Raw genomic sequence first — 22722 nt, 5'->3', positions numbered from 1 at the left:
CTTCCACCCACCGGGGCTTCAAACGTACTCACTGCCAGCAAGCTGGTCCTCCGAAGCAGCCGTCTCTCTTGGCTCTTGGCTCCGATCACCAGCATTCCTCACTGCCCTTCCTGGCAGGAGATCACACCAACGCAAAGCTGGCAGCCTTCCTCCCTTCTCACACTTGTCAGGAGATGCGGAACCCCCATAACCTCTTCGGGTAAATATAAATCCTACGTCCAGTCACTCTTCCCTGTGCGGACTTTTGCTGGGAAAGCTGACCTGGCAGGAGAGCAGAGTAGCAGCAGCAGTCCTGCGTCCGTGTGAGAAAAGGGATAAATCACGTCCAGAGACAGTTCGTTCTTATCTCTAGTAGCTTTATTTACAAAGCAGTAAAACCATCAGAAACTTCAGCCATTTATCTCTGTGCTTCCCAAAAGCACTGTCGCAGCTTCTGCTGCTGGTGCTGTGTGTCAGCCAGAAGCGAAAGCAGATCTGAATGCAGACACACACTGTGACGCACTTCCCTGCGTCAAGCTCCTCCCAGATAAAGGACACCACCGAGTTTTAACCCTGTTAGTTCCAAACTCCACAGCATCAACCTGTCTTGAGTTGTCAACAATAGTAACACATGCAACAGCTGAGTTAGCAAACTCTTTTGAATACCTCTTGGGTGGTACACCCTTTGTAACTCTCTCGGACCTGCGTATGAGGTGCTGATCCTCTCTGCTCACTGGTTCAGTCTCAGGACTCTTTGGAGAACCAGTTCCAATAGTAAACAGTGGTTCATCCTTCACTTGTGAAGGTCTAGCCATTGTGTGAGATTTCCTCTCAATGACTGTGTCAACTGAGCTGTTTGAGCTATCACTGTCACTCTCAGTACCACTGTAATCAGTAAAATCATCATCATCATCTGAATTGTCCTCAGTGGGAAATGTGTGAACAATTACTCTCTCCTGTTCATGAGCACTCTCTAGAAATTTTGTGAGAATCACCTGACCAGATTCAGACAAAATTACTCTGTAGAGACCTTTTTCGTAACCCACAAAAATGCCTCTGGCATTCTTTACTCCACCTGGAGCTTCAGTCCTGACTTGGGACCCAAAAACCTTAAAATGGGCTACAGAAGGTTTTCTGTGAAATAGCTTTTCAAAAGGAGAATATCCCAAACCTTTTGAAACCTTTCTCAACCACGAGTAACAAAAACACAATAACGATTCCACCCAAAACTCATGTGGCAAATGTGAACTCAGCAATTGTGCCTTCATTCCATTTTGCAATTCTTTGTTCACTTGCACACAGACACTTTTGTTCCATGCTCCTGCAGAAACAGCAGTCTTGTGCCTTATCTCTTTCTTATCCAGGAAATCCTGAAAATCCTGTAAAAGAAAAACTGGCTTTTCATCTGTGAAAAGACAATCAATGTTAGCATCATGAACAGTCTTAACCTTGTCACAAAACTCTTTAAACCTTTCTAAGGCTTCTTGTGGTTTCTGCAATATGTATATCCACACATAATGAGTGAAATAATCCACACACACAAGATAATATCTTGCATTGCCTCTAGATGGTGCTAGAAGACCAATCACATCAGCATACACTCGCTGAAATGCACTGTTAACTTTGGTCGCCTTCTGGACATCCTTCGTCATACCTGCAAGATAAATCATGTTAGATTCAGATGCATTACACTTTATGCAATCACTTTGATCAAAAGTCAACAAATACAGTCCATCTTTCTCTCTGGCAGAAAGATACAGCTCTCCATCTTTGTAGATTTTGCAGCTTTCTCTATCATAGGACAAAGTCAGTCCTTTCTTTGTAATCTGCAAAACACTCAGCAGATTGAACTTTAAATCAGGAACCAAATACACATTGTTAATAGTCAAGTTCAGACTTTCAAGATACACAGTTCCAAACCCGGTCGCTTCCAGCTCCTGGCCTTTGGCCTGTTTCACAGTGAAGCTTTGCTTCTTAAACGTTGAAAACAGCTCTCTGCGTGATGTCATGTGTTGCGTTGCTCCAGTGTCCAAAACAAAAGCGTTCTCCATTGAAAATGTGGCTTTTGTTGACAGCAATGCCTTTGCAGGTTTCATCTGGGACTTGGTACGACTTTTGCCTGACATCTCAGGCTTTGCAGAGCTCCCCTTAGCTCCTTTCTGTTGACGTGGCTTCTTACAATTCCGCTGAAGATGCCCAGTCTGTCCACAATTGAAACAACGGACAACGTTCAAAGCAACAGCCTGTTCTTCACTTGCACTAGCAGTGGGGGTGTCAGAACTCCGAGCTTCTCTCCCCCAGTTTTTGACATCTATTGCAGCAAGGCGGTCTGTCTCATTGAGAATCACGGCACAAATTCTCTCCGCCGTAAGATCTCTGGCAGGTAGAGAACCCAGCTGACTTGCAACCGTTTTATAAGTCTGATTAAGGCTTATAATCAGGAAACAGAATGTCTCTTCCTGTAGAAGAAAATTGCGTTGCGCCATCTGCTGGCGTAAGAATTTCACCTCTGTCAGATGCGCTTGTACATCTCCATCAGGTGCTAGCCTAAGATTGGTCAGCTTTTCAAAATGCAGCAACGCTGAAGAACCAGCATCTCTTTGATGTATTCTATGCAGCGTTTGCCAAATCTCACGCGCGTATTGCAAATCCTGAATATGCACAAGTTGATCATCTGAGACACACAGAATTATGGCCGTCCTGGCTCTCACATTCTGTGAATTCCAACTTGGTGTTGGTGCAGGAGGGATGGGGTTATCAATCACCCCAAAAATCCTCTGATTCTGAAGCAGAGCTTTCATCTTTACAGACCATGAGGCATAATTGTTATTAGTCAGTGGAGGTGGGTAAGGTAAGCCTCCCCCCTTCTTGGTATCCATTTTGAATCCAAGTCTGAGCAATCACTCTTGAGCCTCTAAAATCCAATAGCTGGCTGTTTACTCTTTGCACCTGGCAGCTAAACGCAGGCTGCTTTGGAAGTCCCTCCAAGAGCAGTGAGATAGCAGACAAAACAAACGTTTTTCTTGCCTCTTACAGTCCCAGCCTCACTTGGCTTGTAATTTTCCACTTTTCAAGTTAACGGGCTCAGAAGTAGCTGAAAAGCATACTCGTCTCGTTGCTTAGCAACTGGACATTCCAGGTTTGAGCAAGCAAATCTTATCAGTCCCAGGAATGCGAAGAATGTAGCTGTCTCTCAGTGCTGTTTCTTTATCCAAAAAACAGCTTTTGTGAACCAGAGAAGAATCTGTCTGCCTTCACTCTTTTAGCCCATAAATCAGCATACCTTAGGGGTTCCGTAGCTCCTTGCTTATCAGCAAAAACGTCTGCTTCGGTGTTCAGCCTTTCGTAGTAGCCTCCATCCGCACGCTACCACAAACTTCTTTATCTCCTTGCAGAGGATGAATACGATCCATCAACCTCTTTAGCTGCTTTCATGAATCGATGCCATCGGCTCCGTGCTACCAGATGTCGGAAATTCAAGCCCATATCAGCAGAAACTGGCAACAATCCCAGGCACCCGGCTTGATTCCCTGTTGACCTCCCTGGTTGCATTCCCCAGCAAGCGCAGGCTAGGTCTCGATCAGCGATTCTTCTCAAACGTGAGAAGAACCCCCCCCCTCTTTCCTGCCCCCCCCCCCGGCAGGGAAAGAGATAGACAGAAACGTATTTACATGCCTTTATTTCTGTCTTTGCAGCATTACAAAAAACATGACTGCTCTCTTCAAACTCCAGCAGTGTTGTGTCAAACACTTCCTGTACTTCCAGGATAGGAATAAACAGAAGAGCTCATATTTCACTCTGAGCTAATTATGGTGCTTCGCACTGTGAATTGACTGTCCCTCTGTTTCCCACGGGCAGTCCCAACATTCCCATCATGTTTACTTTTCAAGCTAGTACTTTGCAGCAGCATTGCTTTCATATTGTAACATGTACCCCTGCGTCCCTCCAGGTTAAGAACGGACCTCCAGAACGAATTACGTACTTAACCCAAGGTACCCCTGTACTGCCTTTATAATAATCAGATCATGGTGCCTTACCCTAACACAGGAATGTATGACGCTGGCTTATCCTGAGTCACAGGGCTCTTCAGGCCCCTACCGAGAGATAACGGGTCTTGAACCTGGGACCATGTGCTTGTAAGGCAGAGGCTTTACCACCTCACCAGTTGCTCTGGCAAACAAACTCAGTTTATGCAATCTGAACTCTGTAGAACTGAGTAGGCCTCTCTCTGCAGAGCAGCCATATAGTGTCCCAGCTGTGGCCAGCATGGGCTGAATTTCTGTGATCTGCACTGACAGGAGATTGACTCAAAACACACAGAGCAGCAACAGTTGTTGGCAAGAACACCTTGTACACTTTGGTTTATGAACTGAACCATGAGCTCAAATAAGTTTATGCAAACTGAACTGACAAGTCAGTTTGAAAGAAAATTTACCATTGGTATAAGGGAGATATTATCCCAGCTAATTACAGTAATTTTATGGATGTCTATAACCTGCTCCAGGAGTATGTTTAAGCTGTGAATCAGTGTAAAAAGGCCAGCTAATATACACAAAGGGATATTTACTCTCTTATTTTTGACATCTTTTTTTGAAATGCTTGAGGATATGATCACTCCTGTTTTAGGAGCTACCCCTTAATAAGGGACCGCTCAATACTTTAAATAAATAACTTCGCAGGCTTCCATCATCTGCATGCTCCCCTCTTGTACTAAATACTTATATATCCTTCTACCCGGACAATGAGGTCCAGTACCTAGGGCCTTCTGGGGGTTCCCTCACTGCAAGAAGCCAAGTTACAGGGAACCATGGAGAGGGCCTTCTCGGTAGAGGCGCCTTCCCTGTGGAACACCCTCCCACCAGATGTCAAAGCGGACAACAACTACCAGGCTTTGAGAAGACATCTGAAGGCAGCCCTGTTTAGGGAAGCTTTTAATGTTTGATGTATTTTAATATTCTTTTGGAAGCCACCCAGAGTGGCTGGGGAAGCCCAGCCAGATGGGCGGGTTAGAAATAATAAATTATTATTATTATTATTATTATTATTATTATTATTATTATTATTATTATTATTATTATTATTTCCAGAGGTGGATGGAAGAACTGGACTAAATGAAAACAATAAGTTAATGTTCTGTGTCAGCATGTACACTAGTGACCATGGTTTTGTCCACACTAGGGCACATGTGAGTCACTGTTTTGATGAGCACATTAGTGTGTCTCATCAATACTAAAGCACTTCCAGGTTTATGTCTCCAAAATCTATCTTGGTGTGTCCTGTCCACAGTGGGTAGTGCTAGATGGGATTGTTGGGGGAAAGCAAATAAACATCCTTCTCCTGAACCTCTAGCTAATGCATGTATTACTTTAAACCACACAAGAGCACTGTTTGTGTAGCAAGCAAGCCAGCATTTGCTTGTAGTCTTTTTCTAAGTTAACTCCACCTGTAAAAGCATTTTGTTGTTCTCTCCTGATAAGATGCCTGCTATTGCTCTCTCTTTTTATCTCTACTCATCCTGTAAATCGTTCTTGCCAAGATAATTTTGTTCCTGCATGAATAAAGCAGTAGAAATCCAGAAACTGTGTGTAAACCTCTCAGTCTAATTCACCCAAGCTGCAAGGTCTCCTAACAGGGATGCATTTTGCTGAGGCTGAACTCCATTATGGACCTGCCTTAAAGTTTATTTCAATTTTATTTCACATTTGTGGGCATCTGAGGTGCAAGAAACCTCCAACCAAGCACTCAAACTATACAAGAAGCTCTCCTGCAGGAACCTGGTCCTGAAAGCACCTTAGAAGCAGAACCATTTGCCTCAAGGCTACATTACAATGTTTGGCAGGAAAAAAACCTGACCCCTGGTTGTCTTACATCACAGACCTTGTGCTCAGTAATGCCGTTATCATTGCCTTACTAATCAATGAAGAAAAAGAATACAGACTGAAGTTCATAGAAGTTCATTTCTTGATGATACAACCTGATCTGCTTAATGGCTAATCTCATTGACTCAGAGAAACCTAGAATTCCTATTGGTGAAAATCCATGTATGTGTGACCTCCTCAGAGTATATAAAACTGGAAAGCAAATTAATTCATCTAGAGTCATTTCAGTCACTGTTAGCTGGTGCCATGGAGCCTCTAGAGACAGTCACCATTTTGATGATCATATGTATCTCTTGCCTTGTTTTCCTTGCAGTCAGGAGCAGGACACCAGAGAATGCAAAGCAGCTGCCACCTGGCCCACCTCCACTGCCCATCGTAGGGAACGCTCTGCAGTTGAAGACCAACAACCTGGCCCAGGTTCTTCAGGAGGTAAGCCAAAGATGAGCACCTTCCTCAACAGCTGTCTGTTCATGACCGTTACCTGTTTGCAAGCCTCTTTACATCTGACACTTTTGGAAGGGGACAATCCATTGTCAGTTTCTTTATTTATAGATGGTACCATCTGTGTGCAGGGTACATTTGCAGAGTATAAGGCAACAGACTCTGCACTTTGACAGAGGAGAGGCAAGAGAGGGAGGGGAGGCATCCAGACCAGAGGAAAAGAATAGCAGAATCGCTATGATTTCAGTGGCACGGACTTGCGCTTGGGTACATCAGCAGGGATGGGGAGCAGGGACTTGTCCCAAAGGCCCCACAGAAAAGAGGTGGACTTTGAGCAGGTCCCACAACTCCAGAAAGGGGGTTGATTTATTGTCATTTTATTGTTTTATCCTTAAAATAAAAGGCATAAAGCTGCCTTCTGAGTAACGAAATTTAAAAAGGAATAGTAAAATTTTCATACTATATTAGACAGGGGGCGGGGGCGGGTCCAATTCTCCCTCCACACATGGATGGTTTGGGCATTTTTGCCCTCTGAACATTTTTAGCCTCTATTGGACAGTGTGGAGTTCATAGTCTTCTTGTATTTCGAAAAGCTGCTCCTTTATTTTCGCCAGAATGTGCTTGGTTGGAAGGTACTTTAAGAATTCCCTTAGAAAAATGAGTGTGAGGTGAGATATAACATATAATCATGTTCACGATATAGAGAAAGTGGAAGGGAAAACACTTTTACCCCCTCTCATAATGCCATACCCTCCAACATTTCTCCAAAGAAAAAAGGGACATCCGATTCCATAATGATAATTTTACTATAGCCCACAAACCTTACTGGGTTGCGCCAGCCACTCTGGACAGCTTCCAACATATATAAAAACAATGAAAACATTAGAAATTAAACAAAAAAACACTTCCCTATTGAGGATTGCCTTCAGAGGGGGTTGGATAACTCTATACCCTCCAACATTTCTTCCATGAAAATAGGGACAGCCTAAGGACAATCTATGATCAAACTGAGATGGCTTCTCTAAATCAGGGATGTCCCTGGAAAATAGGGACACTTGAAGGGTCTGTAATGCTAAAACTTGGAGTCTTCAATTAAAGCTGAGTGTTGGAAGAGTTACAACACACGCAAGATAGTAGTTCTTCATACAGTGCATATTGAAACTGTGGAATTCACTGTGGAATTTTGTTAAGACAAAATTCATTGAAGGTAAAGCTACCCATAGCGGCTAGCAATGATGCTGAACCTCCACCAGTTCCAGGGACCTGCAGGAGGGGAGTGTGCTATTGCACTCAGGTCTTGTTTTTGAGCTTCCCAGAACTGTGTTGGCGACTGTGATAACTGTCATGGACTAGTTGGCCTTTGGTCTGATATAGCTGCAGAACTCTTCTGTATGCTATTAAGAGTCATGTGGTTCAGATGCCCATAGTGAGTCTGGGGGCAGTGGGGCTCTCCATCAGCTATATGACTCTCTCCTAACCTGCAAACCCACCTAGATGTGTGTCCTTCTCTATCTTTTATCCAGTTTGGTGAGAAGTATGGCTCTGTGTTCACAATGTATTTTGGAGCAGAACGGGTTGTGGTGCTGCATGGCTATGATGCAGTGAAAGAAGCACTGATCGACCGTGGAGATGAATTTGCTGCTAGGGGACGCCTGCCATTAGCTGATGATGTCAACAAGGGATTAGGTATTTTATGCTGGTTGACCAATGGAGGGGGGGGGGACACAGGAAAATCCCTCTATTCATGAAAATAAAGCAAGAAAGGTTGCAAAGACAAGTCATTGCATCTTGAGATAAACATTCCTAATTAATTTTCCCACTGGACAGTAGCAATAGATAATTAGCAGCCTTTTAATGGCATAGCTATACATATGCTGGAGCAGCTAGCTCCACCTCTGGTTTAGGGCAAGCACCAAAAATTAAAGAAGGATTGACTGAGTCTCTAGCTTTTAAAAATAATGGTCTGGGGTAATTCTGGTGTGGGCAGTAAGTATTTCAAAGTTACAGCAAACTATGTATAAATTTGTTACCAAGAAAACAAATAAATACAAATCAACACATTTCACTTCTAGTTGTTTAAGTGAAATGTGTTGATTTGTATTTATTTGTTTTCTTGGTAAGAAATTTATAGATAGTTTGCAGTAGTCCAGTTTTCTTTAAGTTCTTTCTAGTTAATAAAGTCCAAGAACTATTGCTTCTTCATTATACTGGCAGCTTCAGAGAGAGACCCAGGCTCCAAGAGATGAATTATCAGTTAACATAAATACCAAAACATTGAAACCTCTTTTTAAGCTTTAGCTGCAAAAATGGACATTCTGCAAATGCAAACCTCCACTACATTTCATACACAACACACACACACAAACATAGCATTTTATGCACATTAAACACATATATTTTACAGTAAGGGCATGTATCAGAAGACTGGCCAGCTACGGATTATGGAATAAGGAGGCACCAAAGTACCAAGTCTCCAGGTGGTCTGGAGCCAAGAATAAGAGCCCCCTGCTCTTCCAACCTGCTTCTTCTGCTCTCCCTTTCAGTCCATCCATCTCCTTCATGCCCATTTCCTCTTCTGCTTTCCAGGAATTATATTCAGCAATGGGGAGGTGTGGAAGCAGCTCCGACGTTTTACCCTTACCACCCTGCGCAACTTTGGCATGGGAAAGAAAAGTATTGAGGAGAGGATCCAGGAGGAAGCACAGTTCCTGCTAGAAAAGTTCCAGGACACGCAGGGTGGGTAGCCACTGCCCTTCATAGACATAGGCTTATCAAGCAGACCCCCTTAAACATAAACATCACAGCAGATTCTGGGGTACATTACAACAGATTATGAACCACCACCTGGTCCTAGGTCACTGAGGGCTTCTTACACACTAGCAATGCACTGAACTTACCTTGTCAATGTACTGGCAAACAATGCATAGCTTTCAGTATGCTGACACAGTCCAGTTCCATCTAAAGTCCGGTCGCTGCTTCTCTATCAACTGCAAGAGTGCTCTGCCGATATTGTTGAATTCCAGCTGCTTTCAGCCCCAACAGTCAACAGTGGTCCAGAAGTTAGAGTCTAGCAGCATCTGAAGTGCTTTAGATTCCCTAGTTTTAGTCTAGACTTCACCAAGGCCTGCACCACTGTGGTCACTCTTTCCTATCTAAGGATATATTGGCTGAAGCTGGAAGAAAGCACCTTGGAAAGTCCTTGGAAGAAACCACTCATAGCCACTGAAGATGCCCATGCCTCCAGAATTGTTGTGAGAAAGGCAGCTCCCTGTCTGAACACTGAGGCCAGGAGCCAGGAAATGACAGCTCAGAAATTCCAGACTACATTATTGCCTAAAACCTGTAATGGGTATAATTATTTTTTTCTTGTTCTTCCAGAGAAGCCCTTGGACCCAACCTTCTCACTCAGTTGCGCCATCTCCAATGTCATTTGTGCAATTATCTTTGGGAAACGATATGATTATAATGACAAGAAATTGCTATCCATGCTAAGCTTAATAAGCGAAAACTTTCAGGTTTTTAGCTCTCCTTGGGGACAGGTAGGTGCCATCTGGTTAAATGCATTCTTTTCCACAAAGTCTAAAGTTTACTTGCATGTGGAGTATTTATTTTATGTAGATACTGCCTCTGGCTGTGGCCATTTTCCTGCTGTTTAAATATCTTTCTTCCAGGCTTCTCTTTTTTTAAAAAAATAATAATAATATTTATTAAAGTTTCAAAAAAGTTACAAAAATGAGAAGAAAAAAGAAAAGAAAAAAGAAAAGAGGCAAAAAATACAAAGTACAGAAAAATAAAAACAATTAAAAACAAAGCAGTCTTTCCATGTCTTACCTTTCATTTGCTTGTTTCCCTGACCTCCTCACACCTCCCTTTTTTGTATTCTAGTTCAATAGTTGTTTCAGCAAGTCCTTACCATTTTTGCTTTTATCTTGATATTTTATCTTAATATATTGTAACTTCACATTTTCACCTATTAACAATCCATTTTTACATACCCCTTTATAACATTACTGCTAAAACCACATAACTTCATTCCAGCATCCTTCTAACATTCCTTAATTTTACAGTGTTTCTGTAAATAGTCTTTAAATTTCTTCCAATCTTCTTCTACCGACTCTTCTCCCTGGTCTTGGATTCTGCCAGTCATTTCCGCCAGTTCCATATAGTCCATCAACTTCATCTGCCATTCTTCCCGGGTGGGTAAATCTTGTGTCTTCCAATACTTTGCGATAAGTATTCTTGCTGCTGTTGTTGCATACATAAAGAAAGTTCTATCCTTCTTTGGCACCAATTGGCTGACCATGCCCAGGAGAAAGGCCTCTGGTTTCTTCAGGAAGGTATATTTAAATACCTTTTTCATTTCATTATAGATCATCTCCCAGAATCCTTAATCCTTGGGCACGTCCACCAAAGGTGAAAGAATGTACCTTCATTTTCTTTACATTTCCAGCACTTATTATCGGGCAAATTATACATTTTTGCAAGCTTGACTGGTGTCATGTACCACCTGTATATCATTTTCATAATATTCTCTCTTAAAGCATTACATGCCGTAAATTTCATACCTATGGTCCATAACTGTTCCCAGTCAGCCAACACAATGTTATGTCCAACATCTTGTGCCCATTTTATCATAGCAGATTTCACCGTTTCATCCTGAGTATTCCATTTCAACAGCAAGTTATACATTCTTGATAGTATCTTATTTTTGGGATCTAACAGTTCTGTTTCCAATTTTGATTTTTCCACCTGGAAGCCAATTTTCTTGTCCAGATTGTAAGCCTCCCTTATTTGATAGTAATGAAGCCAATCTCGCACTTTGTCTTTTAGTTTCTCAAAGCTCTGCAATTTCAATTTATCTCCTTCTTGTTCCAAAATCTCCCAATATTTCGGCCATTTGGCCTCCATATTGAGCGTTTTCTGAGCCTTTGCTTCCATCGGTGACAACCACCTTGGGGTTTTATTTTCAAATAGGTCTTTATATCTTATCCAGACATTGAACAATGCTTTCCTGACAATATGGTTTTTAAATGCTTTGTGTGCTTGGACCTTATCATACCACAAATATGCATGCCACCCAAATACATTGTTGAAACCTTCTAAATCCAAAATGTCTGTGTTCTCAAGAAGCAGCCATTCTTTCAGCCAGCAAAATGCAGCTGATTCATAATAAAGTTTAAGGTCTGGCAGGGCAAATCCACCTCTTTCTTTTGCATCGGTTAGTATTTTAAATTTTATTCTGGGCTTCTTGCCCTGCCAGACAAATCTGGAAATATCTCTCTGCCACTTCTTGAAACAGTCCATTTTATCCAAAATTTGCAATGATTGAAACAAAAACAACATTCTTGGCAATACATTCATTTTTATAGCAGCAATACAGCCTAGCAAAGAAAGGTTCAAGTTTGACCATATTTCTAAAAAAAAATTCACTTCTGACCAGCATTTTTCATAGTTATCTTTAAATAAATTCACATTCTTGGCAGTCATATTAACCCCCAGGTATTTTACTTTCTTAACCAGTGTTAAACCTGTCTCCTTCTGAAACCTCTCTCTCTCAGTCACTGTTAAGTTTTTCTCTAAAACCTTAGTTTTCATCTTATTCAATTTAAAACCCGCTACCTGACCAAATTCTTGAATCAGTTCCAGTACTCTTTTAGTACTAGATTCTGGCTCCTGTAATGTCAATACCAAATCATCGGCAAATGCTTTCAATTTGTACTGTTTGGCTCCGACTTGTATACCTTTATTTAACCAATTGGTCCCTTCTGATCATATTTAGGGGAACCTCCAGGACCGAAATAAAGAGCAATGGGGAAATTGGACAACCTTGTCGTGTCCCTTTCTCTATCTTAAATTCCTCCATCACCACATTCTTAACAATTAGTTTGGCCTTTTGTTCTGAATAAATTGCACCTATACCATTTCCAAAACCTTGACCAACCCCCATCCTCTTTCTTCCAGGCTTCTCTTGGCCCACACTGTGGGTATCGTAGAACTGGGGTTTTTTGTGGTGTGAACTCAGTTTGGAAGTCTTCCCCTGGAACCAGACTGAAGCTGTTAAGAAACTAGTGATCGGGGAGGGACAAAGAGACCTTCTGAAGTCAGCCAGAGCTGTGGATTCAAGGCTCCCCACGCCTGCCACACACCTAATGCGTGGAGCATTTTAATAAGGCGGGTATTTTGGTAGAAATGGGGACTGGTCATAGCTCATTTGCAGAGCACCTGCTTTGCGTACGCTCAATCCCTAGCATCTCTGGGTAGGTCTCAGAGATAACCCTGCCTGGAATCCTGGAGAGCCACGGCCAGTCAGTGTAGCAACTGTATGCCGGATGGACCCAATGGCCTGGTTGGGTAGAAGGGCAACTTCCTCTGTTCCTTCGAGAGCCACTGTGGTGTAGTGGTTAAGAGCGGTAGATTCGTAATCTGGTGAACCGGGTTCGCGTCTCTGCTCCTCCACATGCAGCTGCTGGGTGACCTTGGGCCAGTCACACTTCTCTCAAGTCTCTCAGCCCCACTCACCTCATAGAGTGTTTGTTGTGGGGGAGGAAGGGAAAGGAGAATGTTAGCCGCTTTGAGACTCCTTTGGGTAGCGATAAAGCGGGATATCAAATCCAAACTCCTCTTCTTCTTCTACTACTGCCTCTGCCTCTTAATATTTCTGTTAATGTCCTAGTTGCAAGCTTGCCATGGGTAACTGGTTAGCCACTGTGACAGCACGATGGGCCACTGGCCTGATTCAATAGGCTCTTCTTATGTTCTTGTTTTTAATGTGGAGATCCAGTCAAGACACACAATGCACCTGGGTCTAGTAACCAAGGTTTTACTTAACAGCAGCCCAGTGGAGCAGGAAGTAAAGCTTAACCAGTAAAACCCACAGGCTCAAGTTTATAACTGGAACTAATTACTTGGGATGTATATGTCCCATTAAACTTTAATTAGTTTAATGCTAAGTAAATGTCCAGTGCGCTTCCATCGTCACAAGTCCCATTACAGCAGAGCATTTCGCGCAGCGGTTTAAGAAGGGCAGGAGAGGCAGTTTCTTTTCAAATAGGAATCTTGGAGCAAGCGGTTTTAGAACTCAAAGAAAAGGTTTATTTACAAAAGGAAAAAACCCTGGCGATGAACCACACATATCAGCAAACACGCCCAAGCGGGAACAAGCACAGGGGAGACTGACTATTTATACAAACTCAGATTCCTGGAAGCCTAATGACCTCCAGCTGCTCAGTGATTAGAGCGTCTTGCTACCTCTTTAACCCTTTGATAGCAACACCCCCTCTCGCTCGTAACACTGAGCTGTACCAGCCTTAATTCAAATTTAAACCTGAACAGAAACATTTATGAGATTGCGGACTCAAAGCTTTTGTAAAACCGTCTGTGATATTTTCTTGGCTTGGACAATACTTTAGTTCAATTAAACCTTGTTTTACACTTTGGCATACATTTTGATAACGGATATCCAAGTGTTTTGTGTGTGCCTTGAATTGACCTGCTTTAGCTAGTTTAATACAAGGTTGATTGTCTTCCCACACTCTGATAGGTAGGGAACATTCTCCAAACAATTCTTGTACCAGTTGCTTATAAAATTCCAGTTCTCTACATACATCTGATAATGCATTGAACTCAGATTCAGTTGAACTTAAAGCTATAAGTGATTGCTTTCTTGATCTCCAACCAATTAGTGCATTTCCAAATTTTATCGCCATTCCTGACACTGATTTTCTATCTGGTCCAGCATCTGCCCAACTGCTGTCGGCCCAACATTCAAGTTGTGTGCTGCCCTCTGCTGATAGTTTTAAGCGAAACCTTTTGGTAGTTTGGAGATACCTTAAAACTCTTTTTACTCCTTGCCAAGCATGCATTGATGGTTTTTCAGCTTGTCTACACAGCATGTTGACAGCATATGTTATATCGGGCCAAGTCCACTGTGCAATGTGGAGTAGACTGCCTATCGCTGACTGGTAAACCCCGGGATTACAGAACTCTGCCTGTTGCTCGGCTTGAGCATCCTTTGTGTAACTTAACTCCATTGGGGTTTTAACACCAGCACAGTTGTTTATTTTAAACCTTTCCAGCAACTGCTGGATCTTAGCTTCTTGGCTGAGCCAATAGTTCCCATTTTCATCTTGCTGAATTTTAACTCCTAGATAAACAGATACATTGCCTAGTGATTTTATCTGAAACCTTTCTCCAAGCTTTGTGGCAAATTGTTGTGCAAGTTTATCATCCTTTCCACTGTATAATAAATCGTCAACAAATATCAAGACTGCTTCTTGTTCACATCCCGAGCCTTTTAGATAAAGACACGCATCTGCTGCGCTCTTTCTGAACCCCATGCTCTCTAGAGCATCAAAGCAGGAATTCCAATTACAGGCGGACTGTTTCAACCCATAAATGGATTTGTGTAGGCGCCAGACCTGGTTTGGCTTGTCTCCTTCAAAGCCTGGTGGTGGTGTCATATAGACTTCCTCCTGTAAGTCTGCATTTAAATAAGCCACATTGACATCAAAATGAAACAGCTTATTTCCCTTCTTAGCTGAAGAGGCTAAAAGCATTCTTAGTGACTCCGATCTTGAAGTAGGGGCATAGATTTGAGAATAGTGAACACCTTTGCGCTGCGAAAACCCTTTCACAACTAGTTGGGCTTTATATTGCAGCTCCTCAGTAGTTGTGGGCTTTAAACGATATACCCATTGACAACCTACAGCTTGTTGCCCTTTCGGAAGCTCTGTACTTGTAAACACACCGAGAGACGTCATTGAAGCCATCTCCTTTTCCATTGCTTCCTGCCACTTTACGGCTTCTGAGCTTGGAAGCTGTTGTACTTCCATATAGCTATCTGGCTCACACTGTGCCATATTTACGTATACACTTGTCACCTTAAACCGCTCTGGCGGCTTGCCCTTTGTGGCACGTTTTGACCTGCGCAATTGCTCCTCTTGTGCCCCCTCTGACCATTGGCTGTCAGAATCTGTCTCAGACTTTATATCTGGATGCGCCCCTAGGGATAAAGACCTCCGTTTAGATACCTCCCTTGGGCTTGGTGTTGCAGTCGACCTGCTTTGCTTTTGCTGTCTGCTAGGCCTACTGACTGGCGATGTTGGAACACTCCTAGATTCTGGCTTTTCTACCTTAGGAGAACCTTGTGCCTGGTCAGAATCTGCATCTGAACCATGTGCACCATCCCCTTCTGGCTCACTACCCTCTGGACTTTCATTCTCAGCATAAATGCCTAAATCATCTCTAAAAATGTCAGGGTTAGCATGTAAGTGAGTCCATCCGGACTGCTCACAAAATTCAGCGCTCCTACTGAGGACCACTCTTGTAGTATCCCCATTTGGGTTCACGAACCTCCAAGATTTGGCGTGTGGTTCGTACCCACAAAAGATGAGTTTCCTAGCCCTTGGACCTCCCTTTTTCCTTAACGCTTTTGGGATAAGTACATAGGCTTGACATCCAAACACCCGAAAGTAATTAACTTTGGGCTTCTTCCCATATAAAGCAAAATATGGGGTAGTATCAATTACCGAATTATATACTCGGTTCAGAATATGAGTAGCCGCCTGCCAGGCTTCCGCCCAGTAACTTTGAGGGAGTTTAGCATCAAACAACATAGAGTTTGCCAACTCTTGCAGAACCCTGTTTTTACATTCGGCCACGCCTCCTTCTTGGGGGGAATAAGGTGTAGACAGACGATGCTTAATTCCCTTTTTCTTAAAGAAATTCTGCAACACAGACCCGGTAAATTCTGACCCTCTGTCTGTCTGAAAAGCAAGTACTTTAGTACCGAATTCAAGTTCTACTGCATGAACCCAATTTTTAACTGTTTCTGCAGTATCTGCTTTTGTTTTGAGAGGAAAAAACCATGTAACCTTTGTTTTGTCATCCGAGAGACACAGTGCATACCTCGAACCTCCCATGCTAGCAACAGGCATTGGCCCACATAGGTCCATATGCACAAGTTGGAATACTTTGTCAGATTTCCTATCTGAACTGGGATAGCTGCATCTATGAACCTTCGCCCTTTTGCATGCAGTACAATCCAAATACTTAGTACATTTGTTCATTTTGCACCCTTCTGATAATTCAGGTTGCCTTTTAACATACTGAAAATTAATATGTCCCAGACGGCGGTGCCATAAATGAACACAAGAGTTATGGGTAGGCGAGTTCACACAACCAGCATGAACCTGTTCAACTTCATCTGGACTTGTCTCAAAATAATATAACCCATCTCTGCATTCCACCTGCAAAAGAGATACATTATTCTTTGAAATAGTGCAAACCCCATTTTCAAACACAGTTTTAAACCCATTTCTATCAAGTTCTGACACAGACAAAATATATCCCTTCATTCCCTTTAGCACGTAGGCATCAATTTCTGTTTGCAAACAATTCAAGAACACTGTGCCTACGGTCTCTAAGGAACGTTTAGTTGAATCTGCCATTGTCACAACTTTAAGGGTTTGCAAATGTCTGCAATTCTGCAAACGGACACTAGATGGCGCCACCAGGTGGTGAGATGCACCACTGTCGATCAACCAGCTGCCTTGGCCACGCCCTTGCATCAACGCCATTGCTGAAGCCATGTGCTGTGTGCTGTGGGAGTAGCCACGACCTCCTCCTCTTCTTCGACGTCCCCTGGAACTCCTTGTCTGGTAACTAGGGGTAACGGCCTTGGTGCTGTCTTGACCAGGTTCACGTGTGCAATTCCTAATTAAATGGGAAGGGGAACCACAGCGAAAACAGTGTCTAGCTGCAAAAGCATTTACTGTGTTCTCAAACTCAGCATCCCCACTCTTAGGCACAGCATAACTCCCCTTTGAAGACAAAACTCTTTCTCTTTGCCTTTTATCCTGTTCATCTGCAAGCCGAGAAGAAATGTATTCAAGGGTTAATTCAGTTGAAGGCATAGCTTCCAAAGTTAGAGCTAGAGTCTCATAGCTTTTATCAAGAGAAGACAACAATATGTATGACTGCTGCTCCATAGAGAAAGGAATGCCCAGCTGTCTTAGTTGATTAAAGGCAGACACCATTTTGGCAATATGTTCTTTCACACACGCTCCCGGTTGGAGACGTAAATCAAACAAACATCTTGTAGCATGGATCTTGGCCCCCGCAGTGTTTCTGGAATTTAACCGCTGCAGAACCGTCCAGACCTAATGCGTGTTCTTTAACTCAGAAACATAAGGCATTTGCTCTGGTCCCACTGCCAAAACTAGTAGACCTTGGGCTTTCCTGTCGCGTTTCTGTGAAGCTGCTGCTGCTGCTGCTTTGTCTTCTGCAGACGCGTCTGCAGCTGCCTGTAAAGGCGGTGCTTCAGTACAACTCCACAACTCTTTTGCTTGCAACCAAACCCTTACTCTAGCCTTCCAATCTTGCCAATTTTTCCCATTGAGTCGCGTAAACAGGACAGTAAAACTTTCCTGGGACTCTGCCATCCTCCCTGGGGCTTAGGAACGATACTCACACACCTGCAGACCGTCTCCCAGCTGCTGAGGTGGCTCCTTGAGGAATAAGACGTCTTCCAGCGAGTACAAACTGCGCAGTGCCTGTTTAAAACTTTTCTAGGCACGTTGCAGGACTCAAGCTGCTTTGAAGGCTTTCGTTGTCGGCAACCGCTTCTGACTTCGCTCCAGTCCTTGCATAAATCACTCTGAACTGCACTCCTTATCTCCTTCTTGACATACAAACAACCATGTTGTTGTTGTTGTTTAGTCGTTTAGTCGTGTCCGACTCTTCGTGACCCCATGGACCAGAGAACGCCAGGCACAACCATAACCTGTCCCATTAAACTTTAATTAGTTTAATGCTAAGCAAATGTCCAGTGCGCTTCCATCGTCACAAGTCCCATTACAGCAGAGCATTTCGCGCAGCGGTTTAAGAAGGGCAGGAGAGGCAGTTTCTTTTCAAAGAGGAATCTTGGAGCAAGCGGTTTTAGAACTCAAAGAAAAGGTTTATTTACAAAAGGAAAAAACCCTGGCGATGAACCACACATATCAGCAAACACGCCCAAGGGGGAACAAACACAGGGGAGACTGACTATTTATACAAACTCAGATTCCTGGAAGCCTAATGACCTCCAGCTGCTCAGTGATTAGAGCGTCTTGCTACCTCTTTAACCCTTTGATAGCAACAGTATATACACTGCCATTGCCTCTGCATCCAGTGTGCTTCCACTACTGGTTTGAGAAGGTGTGAATACATGATGTTAGCCACAATCCATATCAATCCTGCCTTGCTACATTTTTAGCCAGCGATGTGCACACAGCCTGGTTTCAACAGGAGGAGCAGATGGGACTAAATTCAGAGATATGTATGTAACCCCATAGTTCAGCTTTACACCATTTGGCTTATTTATATAGGGTCCCAGAGTCAATTCCTAGTAGCATCCCTAGTTAGGATTGGGACTCCTGAATGATACCCAGCAGAGCAGCTCCATAGGCAGTACTGACCTTGAGAGAACAATGGTCTCATTCAGTATATACCTTTTAACGTGGAGGGTTTTTTTTGGGGGGGGGGTAATTGGGTTGTTGTTCTTATTTTGATTATGCATTTTGTGATACCTTTGGGTATAAATTCAATAAATGATAATAATAAATAATAATAATAATATAAGACAGCTTCCTACCCAGCTCTTGCGGTTTTGGCAGCGGGGGTGGGGGGAATGTTGCATGATTTTTCAGATTTTTCTAAAGGTACACATAGGTGAAATAATAAAAAAAAATCTGCACATGACCTCAACAAACATTAGGTAGAGGGTAGGAAAGCACTACTTGAGGGGAAGGGAAGATAATACAATGCAGTACACTCAATGAAGCACCACCCAGTAATGCAGATGGGGAACATCTACACACATTTTCGAGGCATTGGCAGTGAAAATGCTGTTGTGTGGACCACAGAGTTGAAATACACACAAGGCAACAGTGGCCAACATTATACTGAAGCCTGAGTGTGGACAAACCCTGACTGAGGTTGGTGCCAACGGGTCTCTTGTGGTGTTTCTTCTAGCTCTACAACCTCTTCCCTTCTTTGATGAAATGCATCCCTGGGCCCCACCGCAAACTGTTGAAAAACAACTTGGCACTCAGAGAGTTTGTTTTGGAGGAGGTTGAAGAACACAAGCCCACTCTGGACCCCAGCTCACCTCGGGATTTTATCGACTGCTTCCTTATAAAAATGGATCAGGTAATCATGAAAACTCACAGACCTCTCCAAGTGGGTTCTCCTGCCACTCCTGAAGCTTCCCAACCAGCAGACTTCCATCCAGCTTCTTGTGGGAATGCCAAGGAAAGAGATTCCTGCTCACACCCCATTGGAGTAGATTCATTTCCCATTGCTGACTTCTTCCTCCAGTAAGTGGGACGTTCTTCCTAATGATTAGCCCTATGGGCAAGGAATGTCCAGAGAAACGAGCTATAAAAAGACTTGAGATAAGATGTGTCTTGGGAAGGGAGCTGGTCCCACTGGCGCAGTTAAACTCTTGTTATGTTGTACTCAGAACAATTGAGTTGACTCCACTGACTGTGTTGTGTGTTTCTGCAGGAAAAAGGTAATAGTGCATCCCATTTCACCATTGAAAACTTGGCCAGAAGCACAGTTGACTTGTTTGGGGCTGGAACAGAGACCACCAGCACCACACTGCGATACGGGTTCATGATCCTCCTCAAATACCCAGAGATACAAGGTAAAACAGATGTGTTATTAGTACTTATTATTCTAGTTCTTTCCCAGATTTATGTGTCACAGGTCCAAGAGGTGGTTGTTCTGTACTTTCCCCAGGAAAACCCACTGTTCATCGCTGAATGTTAATCATCACTTACTGACATCAGCAGTAAACAGAAGGCTTTCCTGGAGACAACAGTGGGGGTAGGGGGGTGGACAAAATGCTCAGATCCGTGCCTAGTAACCACAGACCCGTGCCTAGAAATCCCAGCAAAACCAGAAGTGTGGATGAGGTCTTATAGCTGACCATATTGCAAACCCTAGGATTTATATGCAAACAGTAACAACTTGAATTTGGCTCAGTAGTGTACTGGCAGCCAGTGCAGATCCTTTAGACCAAGCATGTCCAAAGTCCATTTTGGGGACCTAATCCAGCCTGCTGCCCCAGTGGCAGTTTATTTCCTGGGGTAAAATCCTAAAAAAAAGGTCCATGACTTTGGTTGGCCCTTTGGTCGTCCCCTTTACTTCATCCAATCTGGCCCTCTTTGAAAAACATTTGGACACCACTGCTTTAGACAAAGGCACAACACAAGGGCCAGGGGCCAAAGGGCCCTCAGGTAGGATCAGAATCACTGCAGGACAGTGCCTCCAATAGGAATCTCTCTAAGCTGGACCATCACTTGCTCCTGTAACATCCCTAAAGCTTTTGTCCCGCTGGGCTCCTTTGGGATAGAAATTAAATTAATATATAAATAATTGCAGTTATTATGTTTCCCTGTTTACAGATGGATTGCTGAAGGTAAGCTACAACTTACTACAATAGTAGAAAGTTGGAATCAGAAAACAATTGAAAGTTCCAAAATGTGCAGGGCCTTGCAAGCATTCCCACTGAGTTTCAATTTCTTCTGTAATGTTTCCTGCACTGGTGTTAAACCTCATTCTTCCCATTGCAGAGAAAGTGCATGAAGAAATTGACCGAGTTATTGGCCGATCACGAAGTCCTTGCATGGCTGATCGTGGGGAAATGCCTTACACAGATGCGGTCATCCATGAGATCCAGAGGTTCATCTCCATTGCCCCACTGAGCGCTCCACATGCAGTACTCAAAGACACACCGTTCAGACAATATGTCATTCCAAAGGTCAGCTCTTTTCAAGGCTCTAAGTAGTAATAGTAGGCTGCTAGCCATGATGGCTATATTCTACCTCCATGGTGAGAGGCAGCATGCTTCTGAATACCAGTGGGCGGAAACCACAGGAATTGAGAGTGCTGTCTTGTTTAGATTATGTTGAAGGGCTTCCAATGGGCGTTTGGTTGGACACCATGAAAACAGGATGCTGGACCAGATGGGGCCACTGGACTGATCCAGTCTTCTGAAGCTGCTCCACTCTTCTTCTGTATCAACCAAGTACCTTCCTTCCTGTTAGTGCCTTCCCACACCATTCCTTTGGGTGTCATGGCCATCCAGCCCATTTCTTTAATCTCTCTGCAGGCCACTACCATATATCCTAGTCTGACGTCTGTGCTACATGACAGCAAAGAATTTCCAAACCCCAAAGAATTTGACCCAGGACATTTCTTGCACAAAGATGGCACCTTCAGGAAGAGCGACTATTTCATGCCTTTCTCAGCAGGTAAGATCTCTGCTTCCTCAGAGATCTGCAGTCTTGGCCAACTCAGGTCTTTCCTGTCTCCCTAATCAGCTGGTGTCGGGGCAATGAGGGGGAACCTCCTTCCGCTTCCTCAGAGATCTGCAGTCTTGGCCAACTCAGGTCTTTCCTGTCTCCCTAATCAGCTGGTGTCGGGGCAATGAGGGGGAACCTCCTTCCTCCTGCAGCCTAAACTGGAAGGGCTCCCAGATTGTGAGGGAGTGACAGAGGTCCATCAGAACTCCTTGTACCTTTCCTGTGGCCAGCAGAAGCAAAAGAAATGGTGGAAAGAGAGACTCTCCCTGGAGCTGTTCTGGAGCAGCACCTTTGCTCCTTTGGCATGATTGTTATTTTCTCCGTAACAGCCAAAGTGGTTGTTATGCATATTACACTTTGAGTTTCCTTTGCAGGGAAGCGGATATGTGCGGGGGAAGGTCTGGCCCGCATGGAGATCTTCTTGTTCTTGACCACCATATTACAGAACTTCACTCTGAAGTCCATCATTGAGCCCAAGGACATCGATCTCACACCAGTGTTGAGCGGCATAAGCAACTTCCCTCGGCCCTATCAGCTCTGCATTGTCCCTCGCTGAAAAGCCTGCCTCAGGAGGGCTGCACATGTGGAAAAGTTGCAGCCTGGCAAATCTTTGTTCAAAAAATCCGTAACACAATATCTCCTCATGTCTTATCTTTTTACCTGACTAGTTGTGGAACTGTTACTTTGGGGATCTTGCTGGAGACTATTGCACATAGTAGACACTTTTTTTAAAAAAATCATCTCTTTATTGATTAAAAAAAAATTGCATGTCTATACAGACATTATGTACTATCTCTTAACAGGTAAAAAAAGAAAATTATATAAAATAGAAAATTTATAATAAAAAATAAAGACGTAACAAAGATAAGAAACAAAGAAATCAAAAAAAGAAGAAGACAGAGTTATTTACATAGTAAAAGTACTCATTGGCACGATCCTTCCCATCATTCTCATTATACTGTTTGATATAACATTCTTTTTTACACAGGTTTACATTGTATAATATCATTTCTTTCTGTTTTGTATAGATTCCTTTGATTTTTTTCCTTTACAAATATCACTCAATTTCTGCT

The 22722-nt window shown here is 43.3% G+C and overlaps 1 protein-coding gene and 3 long non-coding RNA genes across 4 annotated transcripts in view; 2 read left to right on the top strand and 2 right to left on the bottom strand.

The window, feature by feature from the left end:
• LOC309372919 overlaps positions 1-22722 on the bottom strand; it is a 161818-nt gene that overhangs the window by 100888 nt on the left and 38208 nt on the right. The window lies entirely within an intron of this gene.
• LOC309372671 overlaps positions 1-22722 on the bottom strand; it is a 66147-nt gene that overhangs the window by 12096 nt on the left and 31329 nt on the right. The window lies entirely within an intron of this gene.
• Positions 1-22722, top strand: part of LOC309373070 — a 37998-nt gene that overhangs the window by 8840 nt on the left and 6436 nt on the right. The gene's annotated exons all lie outside the window — the stretch shown is intronic.
• Positions 6088-22285, top strand: LOC309370733 (cytochrome P450 2C19-like). The gene is made up of 9 exons (XM_081912821.1): positions 6088-6287; positions 7823-7985; positions 8886-9035; positions 9678-9838; positions 19311-19487; positions 19845-19986; positions 20918-21105; positions 21457-21598; positions 22024-22285. Exons 1-9 carry the CDS (start codon positions 6105-6107, stop codon positions 22203-22205), a joined length of 1488 nt encoding a protein of 495 aa, XP_081768947.1. The 5' UTR covers positions 6088-6104; the 3' UTR covers positions 22206-22285.

The sequence above is a fragment of the Podarcis melisellensis genome, assembly GCF_964234715.1.
Source record: "Podarcis melisellensis genome assembly, chromosome: 1".
Taxonomy (NCBI): Eukaryota; Metazoa; Chordata; class Lepidosauria; order Squamata; family Lacertidae; genus Podarcis; species Podarcis melisellensis.
Note: the sequence above shows the minus strand (reverse complement) of the source record. Positions and strands in the feature narration are given on the sequence as shown.

What these genes read in the sequence shown, in the direction of transcription:
- LOC309370733 (XM_081912821.1), top strand. Translation starts at nt 6,105, where the DNA reads ATGGAGCCTCTAGAGACAGTCACCATTTTGATGATCATATGTATCTCT. An exon ending in TTAGCTCTCCTTGGGGACAG is followed by an intron (nt 9,839 to 19,310) that starts GTAGGTGCCATC and finishes TGTTTCTTCTAG; the next exon opens with CTCTACAACCTCTTCCCTTC. An exon ending in TCCTTATAAAAATGGATCAG is followed by an intron (nt 19,488 to 19,844) that starts GTAATCATGAAA and finishes GTGTTTCTGCAG; the next exon opens with GAAAAAGGTAATAGTGCATC.